Source organism: Mastomys coucha, unplaced genomic scaffold (genome assembly GCF_008632895.1).
Source record: "Mastomys coucha isolate ucsf_1 unplaced genomic scaffold, UCSF_Mcou_1 pScaffold15, whole genome shotgun sequence".
Classification (NCBI taxonomy): domain Eukaryota; kingdom Metazoa; phylum Chordata; class Mammalia; order Rodentia; family Muridae; genus Mastomys; species Mastomys coucha.
Genome location: NW_022196897.1, coordinates 22,380,753 through 22,398,252, shown reverse-complemented (window position 1 = coordinate 22,398,252; position 17,500 = coordinate 22,380,753). Strand labels below are relative to the sequence as shown.

The 17,500-nt window shown below is 39.9% G+C and overlaps 1 protein-coding gene across 8 annotated transcripts in view; it reads right to left on the bottom strand.

Moving 5' to 3' along the window:
• Mapkap1 (MAPK associated protein 1) overlaps positions 1-17,500 on the bottom strand; it is a 212,027-nt gene that overhangs the window by 167,192 nt on the left and 27,335 nt on the right. For 7 of the 8 annotated variants that reach the window (XM_031369934.1, XM_031369930.1, XM_031369929.1 and 4 more), the window contains 2 exons: positions 16,331-16,420; positions 8,691-8,839 (listed from right to left, as the gene is read on the bottom strand). In XM_031369934.1, the coding sequence (XP_031225794.1) occupies positions 8,691-8,839; positions 16,331-16,420 (239 nt within the window). The remainder of the gene's footprint in view (positions 1-8,690; positions 8,840-16,330; positions 16,421-17,500) is intronic. The other variant, XM_031369937.1, reaches the window with a different exon arrangement.

The window sequence follows — 17,500 nt, the reverse complement described above, 5'->3', positions numbered from 1 at the left end:
TTGCATAGTAGCATATTTTGCAAATTCCCTAAAGTTACTTTCTTGCATGTTATCTCTGTCTAGGTGTTAAACTTCAGCATAACAGAAGGGAGAAGAGACTTGAATACAACACAGCTCTTGCCTCAAAGCAGGCTCTCAAAGAGCAACTACATCTGAAATTGACCACCACCGTTCACAATTTCCACATTTATGTGGAGAATGCCATTGTGAGATTCATTACAAGAGTGATCAAAACTGAACCTCTACTTTGTAGGAATTCTACAACAGAAAATTTGACAACCAAGGATAAGAAGTTAGACAGAGTAGTGCCACCTGTAACTGCTATTCACCATTGCTATCCTCACACCCCAGAATCTTCCATCTCAATCTCTACTGCATGGCTTAGCATGTTACATCACAGCTTGATGTTCATGGAATTATTCCTCTCTCAATCTGATGCATCTGAAGTCACAATCCAACTCTCAGGGTCCTCAGCAATGAATGTAACCCTGAAGGTAAAGGCTGGTTTCTAGGCTGGGGTGTGGTGAAGTGGTTGAGCATTGGCTTAACATTCGAAAGGTCCAGAATTCCATCCCCAGAATGGGGGCTGCAGGAGGTTCTTCCGTTCTTCAATCACTGGTTCCATTACCTTCCAGTTCCTTCTAGGAGTTAGCTACATCTTATCTGCAAAGCAGGTATGCAATGTTTAAGATGAACCAATCCAGGATGGCTGCTTAGCAGTCATTGGCTAAAATGGACAGGTAGGAGGTCAGAGAGTAAGGGTGAGTCCACTCTGCACACAAGGAAGATCAATGGGAAGAGACATATCCTGTAAAGCATACAGTGAAGTCTACATGGAAGCATTCCCCCACACCTACCCCTGGTCTTCATGTTCCGTTTTACCTCTTAGGGTACTAAGACTTTAAAGAGACAATAACTTAATCCAACCACAAAACTGATAATAAGACCTAAACTGCTTTATCAGGTGTCTAGTTTATTGGCAAAGAAAAACTTGATTTTAAATTTTTGAAAATCTCCAAGTATAATTTTTTTCCTCTTCATAACAATGAAAAGAATCCAGCAAAGATAGCCATGGTACTGGGTCTGCAGAAAAGGAAGCTCTTTCCAACTCTGTTACTTACTAGTGGGGTACCCTTTCTCAGTCTTTGTCCTCACCTGTAAAACGAGGTAACACACCCTGGGCCATGACACACAAGCATGCACATGTACACACCAATTTTTCAAAATTCAATACATTTTCATTTACAACCCTCTACATGCTACTACTATCCATTACCATGGATCTGCAGATATGAAAAAAAAAAAAAACCCAAAGCAAAAACAACAACAACAAAAAAACCCAACGCTCACAGGTGAGAAACGCCATGTGAAAAGCCCAGAGATAGAACGGTACAGTCACAGCTAACACACAGGAAGAGACTCTATCTGTGTTCCTATCAACATACTGTCTTCTGGCTCTACTTTTGTTAACATGAATAGCATTAAGGAAATAGAAAGTGATATGATGATATTATAGTCTCAAAAAATAAAAAACAATTTAAAAAATGAAAATTCATCAGAGTAGAGTAGTACATACCTAATCAGCACTAAGTAATGTGTGTATAGAAGATGAGGATCAAGTACCACCTGAGCTAACAAAGTAAGTTCAAGACCAGCTGGACCACCAGGAAAAAAGCAATGACTGAGATCTCCAGATTCTGCTCTGGCTGGAGATCTCAACATCAGTATGTTCACATAAGTAAGATAAGTAATTGGGGGCCTCAAGTTTTGAGAAACAAGAATATCTACTGTAACTCATGCTGAGCAAGGTGAGGTCAAAAAAACGCCAGCTGCGCCACTGTCAGCTGCCAGCACAGGTAAGGGCTGTTTCCTAGCTTCCCCTGGTACCTCAGAGCTAAGAGCACACCCAGCCAGACTTCCTCTACTAACCTGATGTAATTAAGGAGAAGGCAGTGCGTGAATAGCAAACTCATTAGACCAGAAACATGCCCAAACTTGACTTCTTAGTTCGCTACCATCTAAGAATTACCATCAACTTATTTTCTTAAGCAATACTGCTCCATCTCCCTACATATCAACCATCAAGTCTAACCATTTTTATATACTAGATATCACTTGAATACATATTCAATTCCATCATCAATTAATCCCATTACCCCCTGCCCATTCATCTCTCACCAGAGTAAAACTTTCTCCATTGGTGTCTCTGTCCTTGCATACTCTATTCAGCAGACTCCAGTGACTGTTTGGATACACAAAACTGAAGGGCTGTGGTAAAAGCTCAGTGGCAGAACACTTCCTTGCCATGTGGGTTTAACAAACAACCCTCCCCCTCAAGACACATACACACACACACACACACACACACACACACACACACACACACACACACACACACAAATCGCTTCCCTCAAGGCTCCATCTGAACTAATTCAAGGCTCTCAGTACTTCTAGGTTAAAGAGAACACTTCTCCCAGTCATTCACTGCCTGCCTCAGCAGCCTCATTTGCTGCCTCAACCTTGGGTTCTAATTATACAGCCTTCATTTCTTCCAGTTCCTCAGACCCTCCTCACTGGTGGCTGTGTTGTCATTCAAGTGAGACAGATATTCCCACATCTACTCCCTGCCCACAAGGGAAGAAGCTCCACACATCAGAAGTCAGGTCTACGTCCTTACCACCATTCAGACTCAAACGCTGCTACACACTAAGACTTCTACACAGAAAGTAAATGAATGTAAGAAAAGTAACTACACATCTCTCAGCATAAGCCATGACTAGGCACTTTACTAAAAGCATATATCCTCTCCACTGAATCCTTACAATACTTTAATTTACCATTAACTTTGTTTTATGATCATAAACACAAGAATGGGAGCTCATGCCTGTACACCCAGCACTTGGGGGGCTGAGGTGTGAAGACAATAAAGGGAAAATATCTCATTGAAAGATGACTAATGAGTTGGGTAGTGGTGGTGCACACCTTTAATTCCAGGGGCAGGCGATCTCTAAATTAAAGGCCAGCTTGGTCTACAGAGTGAGCTCTAGGACAACCTGGGCTACACACAGAAACCCTGTCTTGAAAAACCAAACAGGAAAAAAAAAAAAGATGATCACTCTATCAGTACACTACTTAATGGGAAGGTAGTGAGGAGCTGACACCTTTTAGTAATGGGCTAACAAATTCTGGACCATGAAGGGAAGGCTGGAAAATACAGTCACAGAAACAAATCACCAAGTGAATAACCACTGATATGTTAGTGTTTTATTCTTCATTATTTAAAAAAAAAAAAAAAGTCTGTAAAGACAGATTTGGAGGTGCATGCCTTTAGTCCCAGCACTTGGGAGGCAGAATCAGGTGGATCGCTTCGAGTTCAAGGCCAGTCTGGTCTTCATGAGTTCTAGACACTCCAGAGTTAGTTCCAGGACAACCAAGGAGAGAGACCATGCCTCAAAAAATAAATAGATGGATAGATTGATGGACAGACTGACAGATATAGAGTGTGCAGAATAAAGTCAACAAAAGAATGAGACATCTCCTTAAAATGCCATAAGTCACCCTGTGCTTGTCTTTTATTGGAAACTAACTGTTGACCTCAGGAGACCCCTTATTAAAGAGAGCTGAAGTGTGAGAGAAGAGGGTAACAGTGCAGCCAACTGCATTCCTAGCTTCTCTTATTTCCCTGGGGTAGGAGAGGAAAGGTGGACAGGCCACTTCAGCAGATGGAAGAAGAGGAAGGACAAAGGGCTCTTAATTCAAGGCCACTACTGGAGAGAAAGTCAGCCAACATTAAAAACCCAAACTATCACGATTTTAGAAAATATTCTGAAGCAAAATTAACTTAGTACATTAGAAGGGCTCATTCCCATAATAATAGCAAAATTATTCCCAACTTCAGATGAGGAGCCCTTTATTCTATGGCTGCTTTTGTTTTTAATATTTACTTTTATTTGATATATTTAGCTGTGCATCCCTGAAACTGGAGTTACAGACAGTTGTAAACTGCCGTATGGGTACTAAGAATGGAACCTGGGTCCTCAGATCTTCTGCAAGAGCAGCCAGTGCTCCTGATCACTAACCATTAAGCCACCTGTCCATTTGTTATTTAAAACATGGTTTCAATTCATTGACCTTTTCTAGGTGTATAACATTTCTTTGTGACGTCATTCTTTTCTGTAAAAGTTTCAAGTGACTTTCTTTGAAGAGAGCTATTAAATGCCAATGATTATAGGAAACATTTGTTCATAATTACCCAGACATCAACTAGAACAATGCTGAAACAAGAGCAGCATGCAAAAATGTATTTAAGGACTATCATCCCAAAATGCTGCTAAAAGCTATTAACCAGTATGTGTTAATTGCCACGGCATTCATATTAATTTTCACTTCAGGCTCGACAGTGTGGAATATTTCCCCTGATACATTTTAAACAAAGTTTAATTTAAGGAACTGCTTCTATCAACACTTATGAAAATTAACAGCCAAGCAATTAGCAGTCGTGAATTATCCCCTCCCCCACACCCTGCAGTTTCCCGTTAAAACAGTTTCTAACTGAGAAGTGGCTACTTTCTAACAAGTTAACACAATCAAAGTCACAGCTGTTGGTGGGAACCAACCCTCTTTTGCTTTTTCAAGCCTTTGTCAGGGCAAATAATGCCGCCTCACATTTAGGAAATAGTATTTAGCTAAGTCACAGTAGGTAGAATACCTAATGTTTTATTACAACTGCCAAGCAATTACTAATGCACAACTATCTTTCCAACTGATTTTTAGTAGCCATTACCTTCCAAATAAATGAGGAAGTAAAGTAAGCAAATAAATAAATAATCGCCTTGTTCTTCCTGTCTAAAGCACCATCAGAATGGTGCCTCTGCCTCCAGAGTGCCGAGATTAAAGGAGTGTGTCACCACACCTGGCTTAGATCCACTTCTCTAAACATAAAGTTGGGGCCAAGAATGCAGCTCTGCAGTTGAACATATGCTTAGCATGTGTGTGTGTAAGAAACCCTGGGTTCACCCTCTAACAACTCAGTGGGGCATGACACAGCATCTCCGGGACACCTAACCCAGTGCCTCCCCCAAAGCCCATCCTCATCACCATTAAGCATCTCCAAGCACAGCTGACATCCCCCACAGTGAAATCAGAACTGGAGCACAAAGTTTCTGACCTCAACCAACAGCAGAGGTTGTGTTTCATGGAGATTTCACAGAGGTTGCCACTAACAGTGGCCAAGGTAGTAACTCAGTGGCAGAGTGCCTCTCCATCCCACAGGAGGCCCAGAGTCTATCCTCAGAAAACACCACTCCTCCCACCCTACACACCACCCACCCACCCACCAACAAACAAAAATAGAATTCATTCATGCAGATGCTAACTAAACTGGATTGTGTCTCAGCAGACCAAGCGTCACCTACAGCTCCTTGCAGTCTGTCTTGAACCTCTCTGAAATACTCAGTAAATAGATTTAATCTACAGATTAAGTCACAGACACGGTCATATATTTGCCAAAGACATAATATAAACATTATAAGCCTGGCATGTCCCTCCCTCATAACTATCAAAAGTAGTCACTAAATACAAACCTCCCAACTCTATGCTCTAAAAATATATTAGCCTCAAAATATTTTTTTTATAAATTAGTAGCTAAATATAGAAACCAAAATTATTTGAAAATACTATCATTTAGGAAAAATGCTAAGAGATTAAACTCACTAAAACCAACAATTCAAGTGTGCAGCTGTTAGACACTAGATATGCTTGCTTAACTACCATGAGAGTCTAGCTCCACCCAAAACAAATCCTTTCTTCAAAGCCAACCCAGTAGCATCCTGAGCACGATTGCACAGCCACTAGTCTCTGGAGGAAATACATAATTAAGTAGTTTTTTAGCATATTTAATTAGACCCCAAACTCTTCCTGTCCCCTTCTCTCCCCGATTATGTACCATTTGCCCAGGAGACCTAAGCTACTCAGTTAATTATGTAAATAAGGCAGGCACTATTCCCAAAGAGAACATCATGAATATTTGTAAAAAGAAAACAAAACACTGTATATGTTTTAGTGGCTTCAAAAATTCTTTGCAAATACATATACATTTATATACAGGTAATCATACAAGACATTTATTTATTTATTTACATATTCATATACAGTATTAAATACAAGAAAAACCCTTAAATTTAAGGCAAAAACATGTAGTCCCAATAACAAGATGATGAATTGCTAAGACAGAATACTCATTTCATTTCTTAAATATGAGCTGAATAAAAATAAAATAATTTTAAGTTACAACAGTAACAAAAATTTAGTACTGAATGTCAGATGATTTATGGGAAGAATCAATCTGGAAATGATTAAAGCTGACTTATACAGAAAGGCTTTATTATCCAGAGGTTGACACGATCTCAACTCTGGAGGCAGCTATGGCACTGTTAGCACGAGTACAATCCCATTATTATGTAATCACAAAATGCTAATTTGATCTTTTTGAGGTGTTATTTGAATAGTCATTTTAATTTCTAGGTTACAAAAAGGCTTGACTCAAGTATAATTCTCTATTAATCACTGAGATGCCATTGACTATCATATTGATGCCTTTCACAAAGATAAAGACTGATTTAATATGTACAGTACAATATCCTTCAAATATTAGCCACTTTCATTACATATCTGCCAAATGCATCAATATTAAATAATAGATGAGAACAAGGGTTTAATTGTATTTTAGCACTGAAATATATGGGGTAATAATAAAATCTCAGGCATTGTAAGATAGACTTATCGATATATAAATCCTTCTTAATCAATGCTCACTCTCTACGGACTACCAAAAGGCCCATGATGACAAAGCATAGGGTAACTTAAACATAAACACACATCTAACAAAAACTTCCAGTGTGACTGAGGAAATAACGTCTCCTGGACTCCAGATGTCAGCTGCCTGAACCATGCAGTGCTCACAACTCTGACAAATACAAACCTGGCTAATGAGGAGTGGGAAATTCTAGAATGTATTATTTTTATAAAGTGTGAACTAGTTGGTTGGCATGGAATCACACATTATTTATTTTATTTATTCTTCATCATCAAACAATGAAACTATATCAGCTATGGGAGCTCTTCTGTCCCAACTTGGAAAAACTTCTCACCCATCTAAATGTATCCTAGCTAGAGCAGCTGAAGACATTCCAGGGCCCTGGGGAACCTCCTTTCATCTTCCTACTTTCCACATCCCTGGGTAGCATGGGTTGACTAAATAGAAGCTCAGAGCAGTGCTCTTAGGTGTTTTCTGCAGGAGCTCTGTAGCACCTGAGGGCTTGTATGTTACTTAAGTGCTTTGTTCCTGATTCCTGTTCTCCACCCTCAGACAGCAACAGCCTTCCTGCAGATGGCCATGTGCTGACTCCCACCTAAGGAAGGAGGTAAGGTATTTCCAGAGAAAAAGATCTCTTTGCTCAAAGATAATAACTGACAGAATTAGCAAATGAGGAAGAAAAATGCAAACATGAGCAAAGCACTGCCATTTATTAATTGCAATGGTGTTGAAATGAGATAAATCACATACGACCCCTCCAAGCAGCAAGCTATCACTCAGTACCCCACACCACTGCCAGGCAGCAAATACAGTGGCAATAAATTAAAAAATCAACTGTCTCCTAAAAAGGGCCCTGAGAACTGAGGGCTCAAAACATCACCAGCCATTTTTCTAGAAGGAAAATAACCATACTTTAATTTTATAACACCAAACTATTACTACAAATGGGAGGGAAAAATAAAAGTCACCATCCCTGGCAGTACCCAACACAATCCCCCAACAGTGAAAGACCAAAACGCAATGGCCTTGGATTCCTAAGGAAAGACCCCACAGTTCCTGCCACTGTGGACAGGACAATGGAAACCACTTCCAGACCCACTTCCGAGACTTTCCCAACACAGCTCATCATCAGTCTACCCAGTCCAAACTCCCAAGTACAAGGAAATGAAACAGGTAAATAAATAGGTTGGAAACAAGCGCTGGCTCTCTCAGGACAGAGAGAGAGAGAGACAGAGAAAAAGAGAGAGAGAGAGAGAGAGAAAGAGAGAGAGAGAGGAAGATTGATTTTATTTGGTTTTAGAAACAAGTACTAGCAATGTAGCTCAGGCCAGCTTCAAACTGCTTTGGTGTAATGAGTGTTAGAACTCCAGGTATGAGCCGGGCGGTGGTAGCGCACGCCTTTAATCCCAGCACTTGGGAGGCAGAGGCAGGTGGATTTCTGAGTTCGAGGCCAGCCTGGTCTACAAAGTGAGTTCCAGGACAGCCAGGACTACTCAGAGAAACCCTATCTCGAAAAACCAAAAAAAAAAGAACTCCAGGTATGTACCATCACATTCAGCTTAATATATATTTACATATGTGCAAAATATGCATCTTAGAAAATTAAAGCAGTCCTGAACTCTAAGTAAGGAGAAGCAAAGATTGAGGGGGTGTGCCAGACTTATATATTAACCCTCCTAAGTACTACTCTGGAAACAATGAGTCCACACTTTTTTTTACATCTATAGTCTTAAAAATGTGGTGTTCTATAATACTGAGGCAGTCTTGAAACCTAAATATAATAATAATAATAATAATAATAATAATAATAATAATAGCAACAACAACTCCCTCAGTCTTAAAGGGATGGAGCCTTTTTACCTTTGAACTTACTTACCTTGCCATCAAACTTGGAGTACTCATTAAACGGGTTATTCAGCTGCAGAGGGCACTGCTCCAAGCGTACAGACAATATGGACTGTTTGCCCGAACTTGGAGGCTTCTCTTTGAGGGATTTTTTTTCAAACAGTGACTTTAACTCCTGGGCTGCAATAGAAAAGGATAAAAATTGGTATCACTATGTACATTAGACAGTTTGTCCACCTTCCTAAAGTCTTCCTCTGAATCTTAAAGAGGGCATGTGGAGAGATGGATTGGGGTCTGCAGAAAGCCTCAAACACACTGGGGAGTTATGCACAGCAGGGGCAGTGAGCTCAGGCCCCGAGGAGACCTGGACTGTTGACTGAGAAGGGAAGAGTCCTGCAGCAAAGAAGCCTTCCTAAGAAGAGTGTTCACAGTGGGGCCTCCAGGCTTCAGCAGGAGCTACTGCTGTGTGATACTTAACACTTCACTCCATGTCTCTGGTGTGTCAATCCAGAAAACCTCAGAGAGTTCTCTCATGACTCTGCTACTATTTGATTTCCTTTCACATTTTCCAGTGGCACCCAGCACAGAATCTTGAGGACAAAAACAGAGAGAAGGAAAAGGAAGAACAAAGATGTAGCACTCCTTGTGTATGCCAATACAGCTTACCCTTCATAACAAGCCTGTGAAGTGGGGTGTAGTACTGCCAATTCTATCAACACAGAAACCACCTTTGAGTATTCTGGTTGGGCCTGAATCATGCGGCTAGCTAAGCCCAGGACTGGGGTCTACACCAATGGAGACGCTAACGAACACATCACAAACTCAATAAAACTTGCTGCATGATTGAAGGGATTCAAATTAAATTTATATCAAATCAAAGTTTTCAGCTCTTATTCATCATGGAATCAAGACAGTTCCACAATCTTCATGAAGATCATTTAGCTCTATAAATCCACCTGACCATCTACCAAGGTAACCATGACCAGTGCAGTAACAAGGTGGTGACGAGGCAAGTACACGAGGACCATCACACTTCTCCACTTCATAAATATTAAACTGTCTACACTTCAACTTTTATATAACTCAATCTCACATTTTTAAATCTGAAATCAACAGCTTCAATCCCAGTCGACTCTTTAGCAATGTCAAATTAAATCAAGAGAAAACAACAAAACTCTCTATTACTTACTTTACAACTTTTTAAAACTCCATCAGCTTATCAAAAGGCTGGCAAGGCAAATTCATTAAATGAATCGCTACAGTTAGTGGTGACAAAGTGCCCCCTCCACAGGGGACAGGTTCCAAAGCCTCAGGGAGTACCAATCCCTGCAAATACACTCATAATGCCACTTGCAGCCAAAGACAAACTGCATGTGTGGTGCTGCTTCCATAAAATACCACAAGCTAGTGGCATCATAACCATCTCAGCCTGTGCCAATCCTTCCTAGACTTACACGCTCAACACCAAAAATGCCAGACAGAATTCTGTGAATGTCTCTCAAATGGTTAGGTGATAGATACATGGCCATGCTGTTTTTCCTACACATACGTACTGATGATAAACTTTAACTTATAAAATAGAAACAGCGAAAAATTACTGTTAATATTTTTACAAATCATAACATCCTGTAATAGATTATTTGAATCAACAAATCAGTGATTCCTAAATTTTCCCCACTAAAACTGTCAGACCAAGGTTGACCAGAAGTAACTAAAAACATGGAAAGTGAAACTGAGATTGGGGTCAGAGCTAGCAGATCAAACTTAAACACACAATGCCTAAATCTGGATTCTGGGCTGGGCAGTGGTGGCACATGCCTTTAATCCCAGCACTTGGGAGGCAGAGGCAGGTGGATTTCTGAGTTTGAGGCCAGCCTGGTCTACAGAGTGAGTTTCAGGACAGTCAGGGCTACAGAGAAACTCTGTCTCGAAAAAAACAAAAAACAAACAAACAAACAAAAATCTGGATTCTGGACATATAAACATACTTAATCTATCTGTGCCAGTTTTATTAGAATGGCCCCCATAAACTCGTATGTTTAAATGCTTAATTCCCAGTTAGTGAAAATTAAGAGGTATGGCCTTGGTGAAGGAGGTGTGTCACTGGGGATGGGCTTTGAGGTTTCAAAGCCCAATCATTCCTAGTGTTGGTCTATCCATTCATCCCTCTTCTTCCCATGCCCCCCTCCCTACTTCTACCTGCTGTCTGGTTCAAGATGTAACATTCTAATCTACTGTTCCTGCACCATGTCTGACAGCTTCCTACCATGATTCATCCCTCTTCTTCCTATGTCCCCCCTCCCCACTTCAACTTACTATCTGGTTCAGGATAACATTCTAAGCTACTGCTCCAGCACTATGCCTGACAGCTTCCTACCATGATGATCATAGACTAATCCTCTGAAAGTGTAAGCAAGCTCCCAAGTAAATGTTTTCTAAGAGTTGCCTTAGTCAAGATACCTATTCACAGCAATAGAACAGTGACTAAGATACTATCAAATACACATCTGAAGAACTTATTGCAAGAGGACTAACGTAGTATTTTCAATGTTACAATGAACTTGGTACATGTAATCTAGTTTTATAGCCACATTTGAGGAAGGAAAAGTCCAGTACTAACAGTGCTGTGTGTTCTGTCCTCTTGAGTTTAAGAAATAGGTTCCTACTGGCTAACACAGAGGAACGGGCAGAGGAGGCATGAATAACTCTCTGAATGTGTTTTCAGGAGGGTTATGGATGAGGTGGTGATGTAGTAGCTCTTTCCATTCAGACCAATTTTCACTCCAGCCTGTCTCCTCCCTAGCTCTCTGTGTCTTGATGGAGAGAAGTCTTGTTGCTCTTGCCTGTACATATCCTATCTTTGCTCCTAATACCATGGAAGACCCTCTCTCTCTCTCAGCCCAGCTCCTCTCCTATGCACAGAGACCTTGCCCCTGATGCTGAGCCACAGGTACCACTCCTTAGCTCTTTCTTCCACTTTCCATTAGTTCCAGCAGTACAGATGGTACTGCTCATGAAAGAAAAAACCAAACCCTTCGTCCTAGTTCCTGGACTACTTCTCTACTGCTCAAAGCCACTGCCTCTAATCCTCCTGTCTTGGCCTTCTCACCCCTCAATCCTAGTCACTCAAACACTCCAGCCATACCACTCCACCAAATTAGCTTTCATGGAGATTATTCAAAACAAAAACAAACAAAAAACACCTTTCTTTGGATTCTCCTTGGATCCCCTGCAGTCTTTGATGTGGCTAGCACTCCCTTCCTCTTAAACACTGTTCTCACTGGCTTTCCTAAGACTCTACTTCATGTGACTTTTGTTCTCCCACAGGCCAGCACTCCTCAGTGCTCCCTGTGTCACTGGAATTCTCTAAAGCTTGCCTTTGGCCTCTCCTTTCTCCATTTCCATTTCCATCCTGAGTGACCTCTGTTAGCCCTGTATTTTAAAATACCATCTACTTGAGGTCAAACTAAACTGCAGCAATATAAACTAGAACCATGTTTGCCTGAGGAAGGAGCACTCTGAGGAGCAACAGAATCCCTTTGCATATGATTGTGGTGTTGATAACAGATATATGTATTTGCTAAATCATCAAGTGCATATTCAACATCTGTAAATTTCATTCTATGTAAAATCTGCCTTGGAAAAACAGGTAAACAGAACTGGTAGGCAAGATGACTCCGGGGAGAAAGGCATTCCCATGTTTAAGTCTGGAGACTTGAGTTAGAACCCCAGAACCTACATAAAGGTAGAAAGAACTGACGCCATGTTTTCTTCTGATCCTCACATGTGCACTATCTCACACGCACAAACACAAATAGGTAAAGACCTAAATAAACATCCAATATATATGCCGGTGACTCCTAAGTAATTATTTGTCGCCCTAACATTACAGCCACACACACTACCTTCATACCTGACACCCTCACTTATATGTGTCACTGACCATGACCATAACCAAAATCTCAGTCCTTTCCCCACTTAATTCCCCTACAGCTTTGCCCTTCTCCAGTGGCAACAATCCCATGATGCCCCAAGCTTGGAAGCTGTCCAACTCTTCTTTCTCACATCTTGTACTCCACCCATCAACAAATCCTACAAAAATATTCCAAACTCCTTCTATAGCTACCAAACTAAAAGTATAATCTCTACAATATAAAGAAAAATGAAAACAGAAGAAACTACATGTAATAATGAGTTGTTAGCTTACAATTTTTCAATTTCTTCTCTCTCACCTTTAAGTGACATAACTCTTGACAAAGTAGACAGCTGATGACACTGTCCATATCTGTTTCTGAAGTCTGAGTCACAGGATACTCAGATGCTCTTACTCTAAACATATGCTTACAACATGCCATGTGGACTTGTGTCACCATCCAAGTATCTTTTAATTCCTCTATGAAAAGGCCACACTGGGGCAGTCAGAGGTTCAGAGGGTCAGGCTGACAAACCTAATGACCTGAGTTTGTTCCTAAGAAAGAAACAACTCCTTAGTTTCCTTCTGACCTTCACACAAACACCATAGCACATGTGTAGACACACACACACACACACCAAATCAGTGGGAAGAAGAGCATTCTGGGGGAGCACATGATAATTACACTTTCTTCTAATGAGGAATGAAATAAAAGACAGATGAATACCTTTCTCCAGCAGGAAAGGGGCTGCTGCGTCGATAGCTAGACAGCAGAGGTGCTTAGCTCATGCTGTATGTTATTTATTTATATATTTAAGATTTGAAAGTGAAGAAAGCAAATAAAGGGTAGCCCATGAATCAGAGTGTAAGCTATCTCTTGTCTTCAGTAAGAGATGATTCACAACAACTATACCAAAATACACAGGAATTTGTATGAAACAACATGAATGACTGACATGTTTTCAGGTCATGTTAAATACATTGGAGAGAAGGGTAACAGGCAGTCCAGTCAGATCTTTAAAATATCAAAAGCAAAGCTGGGGCTGGGGAGATGACTCAGTAAATAAAGTGCCTGCCAAACAAATGCAAGGACCAAAGTTAAAAAGCTTTTAATCCCAGGGTGACATGACAGAAGTGGACAGGAAATCCCAGTCTGGATGAAAAGGCAAGCTCCTGCTTCCATATATAAGATGGACAGTGACTGAGGAAAGAACTTGAGTCAATGTCTAGTCTCCACACACATGCACACACATACACACAAACTCACATAAACATGACACACATTAAAATAAAGAAAGCAGCTGGGTGGTGGTGGTGCATGCCTTTAATTTAATCCCAGCACTTGGGAGGCAGAGGCAGGTGGGTTTCTGAGTTTGAGGCCAGCCTGGTTTACAGAGTGAGTTCCAGGACAGCCAGGGCTACACAGAGAAACCCTGTCTTAGGAAAAAAAAGAAAGAAAGAAAGAAACAAACAAACAAACCACTGAAAACCGAAGAAATCAATTAGTGAGATATATGAAAAAGAAAAGGTCTATGTGTATGTGTGTGCAAGTGCCCCATGTCTCACTATGTAGGCTGGGCGGACTCTAAACTTGAGATTCTTCTAATTCGGCCTCCTGTATGCTGGATGACAGGTGTATACTGCCATGCTCAGCATGACAATGGGATTTCTGGTTCTACATAGGCCTAATCCAGAAGAAGTCACTAAAAAAATAGGATCTGATGAAAACATTGCAGAAGAAAACAAGAATCACATACAGTGTGGTTTGGTGAAGAAAGCAAAGCTGGATGCAAACTGTGATCACCTGCTTCTACCTTCTAGTTGTGCATGTGACTTTGGTGAGTTAAGTCTTCCACCCTGTACCACATGTGATCATATGCAGTAATCCCTCCTCCAGTGTATAGAGTATGAATATAATATAAAGCAGCGAGTAAAGCAGCAGGAGGCCCTGCTAGTCCCACAGCAGCCATTGATACTGGCAGCCTTAGAACTACTGGCACCAATGGGGATAGTCAACTGAGATATATGAGGCACCCATCATGCCAAGGCGGTATTGGGAGGTGCTGGGAGAGCAAGGAGGACATTTTGGAAACATGATCTAATCATTCTAAAGTATTTAAAGGCCACTTTCAAGACTGTGTGTGTGCGTGTACATGCAGAGGTCGGCAATCATGTCCAGGGTTTTCCTTTATCATCCTCCAGCTCATTTTGCTGAGAATAGGTCACTCACTAGAACTGGATCTCACTGGCTAGCTAGACCGGCTGGGTAGAAGCTCACAAGATCCTCCTGCCACTAAATCCTCAGCAATGGAATTTCAGATCTGAAACTGCTTATCTGACTGACCCATCTCTACAATATTGAAGATTTAAATTTTTTTCTTCTTGCTGAAAATGAAATATCGAGAATATATAATATGGCTCTTTCTAAGCCATAAAGATGAGGCCACGTTCAATTCAAGCACTGAGATTGTGAAGCCCAATGGCAAAAAGCCAGATAAGTTTGAGTCGGGGATCTCTCAGGTGCTGCTTGCACAGGAGATGAACTCAGATCTCAAGGCCTAGCTCCAGGAACTCAACATCACTCACAGCCAAGGAAAGTTGGTAGTACTCAGAAAGCTATCATGACTTCTGTGCCAGTTTCTCAGCTAAAATCTTCCCAGAAAATCCAAGTCTGGCTAGTTTGTGAATCGGAGAAGTGAGAAGCATGCTGTCTTCACTGCTCAAAGGTAGGTTCTGCCCAAGCCAGCTTAGAAAAGCCATTCGAAAATAAACAAAAGCACCCAGAAGCCACTTCTGATAGCAGTGCAGGTGGCCAGCCTGGAGGACTTGGTCTCTCCATGTCAAACTGCGGGGAAAAGGACCTGTGCAAAACCTGATGGCAGACAGCATATAAAGACTCATTTACACCAGACATATAAGACAGCATGGATCACAAGGTCGAAACTTTTCTAGCGTGTATAAGTTCATTGGCAAGGATGTCAATTTTAAAGGTCCAGAGTTTCAGTTGTAAAGAAAATGGCTAAATAGTTATTCATAGTAAAAAAAAAAAAAGTAGTAATAATGATGATAATAATAATAATAATAATATGACCAGCCAGCTTATATATACATAAGTATACAAACACAAAACTTCAATGCTAACAATCCCAGATTGGATATTTAACTGAAAGAGTCAACACATGTAAGCAGAAAAGGTAGTTATTATAGACACTGAAGCAAGTAAAGAGTCTAGGTTAGGACTACACAAATGGGGCCAGCACAGTAGCTCAGCCAGTAAAGGTTCTGGCTGCTATTCCAAGAACCCATGTTCAATTACTGAACGTATAAAATAGGAGAAAATGGATTGCTTCAAGCTGACCTCTGATTCAACAAATGTGATATGACATGTACGTTTATGTGTGCAGAAACAATAAAAGAATGAATAAAGAAAGAAATAGAACTGTATGAATGAATCTGTAACTTAAACAGATTTGAAAAAGTATATACTATCCTTGGTCCCAAGAACAAGGTACCAGAGTTGTGCTTTTAGAAAAGACCCTCGACCAAATTAACTAACCCTTGAGAACCAGCGTGAAGAGGCCAGCCAACAACACATAAGGAACACACAGCTTCAGAGGTCAACACACACAGACAGAGCACAAAGCTTAAAACACAAATGGCATACACTTAGAAGGAGAAATTAAAAGAAAAAAAGCATACATGGTGATATAAACTAAATATACAAACCCAAATCGTAAGTGAAAGTTATGTCCATTTACCTGATTGTTTAGAATTTCTTTCTTTCCACTGAATATTTTTGCATTTGATCTGGTTTTGTCTCTCTTTGCGGAGTCGTTCTAATCTTTGAGCTTGAAAAGAAATATTATAACTATAAGTTTGTCAATGAAAGTTTACTATAAACAAAGACATAATTAACTACCTTTATATGAATAAAGATGTTTTATATTGCATATGGAGGGAGAAAGTCGTAAAATTTTAAAGGTGGCACCCCTGAAAAGCAAATACCAACAAAAACATGAAAATAATCTTGATTTATAATTGAAATTAGAGGATATAAAACATTAATAGAGATCATAAAGATAGTATTAACATGGAAGAGAATAATAAAATGTGAAAACTTCTGTGATTAATATGACATTTCATTATATAAATCATTAATAACGGTCTTAAAGGAATTTTAATGCACAAATGAACTGAAGTGAATATTACATTACAGGAATAAAATTACTGTTATGAATTACTCTACCCGTTTCAAAAATTAAAGATAAATGAACTCAGACTAGACTATTAAAGTTTTAAATATAAAATCCTTTATCTAAAAATCATGAAAATTATAAAATGTCAAAGCTATATAAATTAGCATAGCTTTTCTTCAGTGGGCTGAAACAGTTTATAGGTAGTAAAATAAATGATTTGTATCTTTGTAACATTAGTCAAATCTTAAAAAGAACAATTTTTCTTTAAAAAACTTTTAAGATGTACTGAAAAGATTAAAAACTAAATTCCCTGATTACCAATACAGCCTATAGTTTCAATTAACTGCTACAACCTCATTGTTAACTAAAGAAATTCCAGCTTCAAGAGTCACCTAAAATTATACATTTATGATTATAATACCATTGGCTGATCAGCCTTCAACCTTCAAAAACCAGTGGCCTGGTTCTTCAAAGAACAAGTATCCATTAGCAACTGCTGTTCAAGGCCACAACTGAGAAAAGTCAGAACTGAGGCCTCTCTCAAAAAGCTTTTCTCTTGCTCATTTTCAACATCTTGCTAAGGCATACACATTTGACAATTAAAAAAAAAAAAAACAACAAAAAAACCTAAAATAAATTTTCTTTACAACCACTTTGAAGGTGGGAAACCACACCATTCCTTCCTCAGCACTACGGTGGAAGAACACTGCAAATAATCTTGCTAGAAATTTA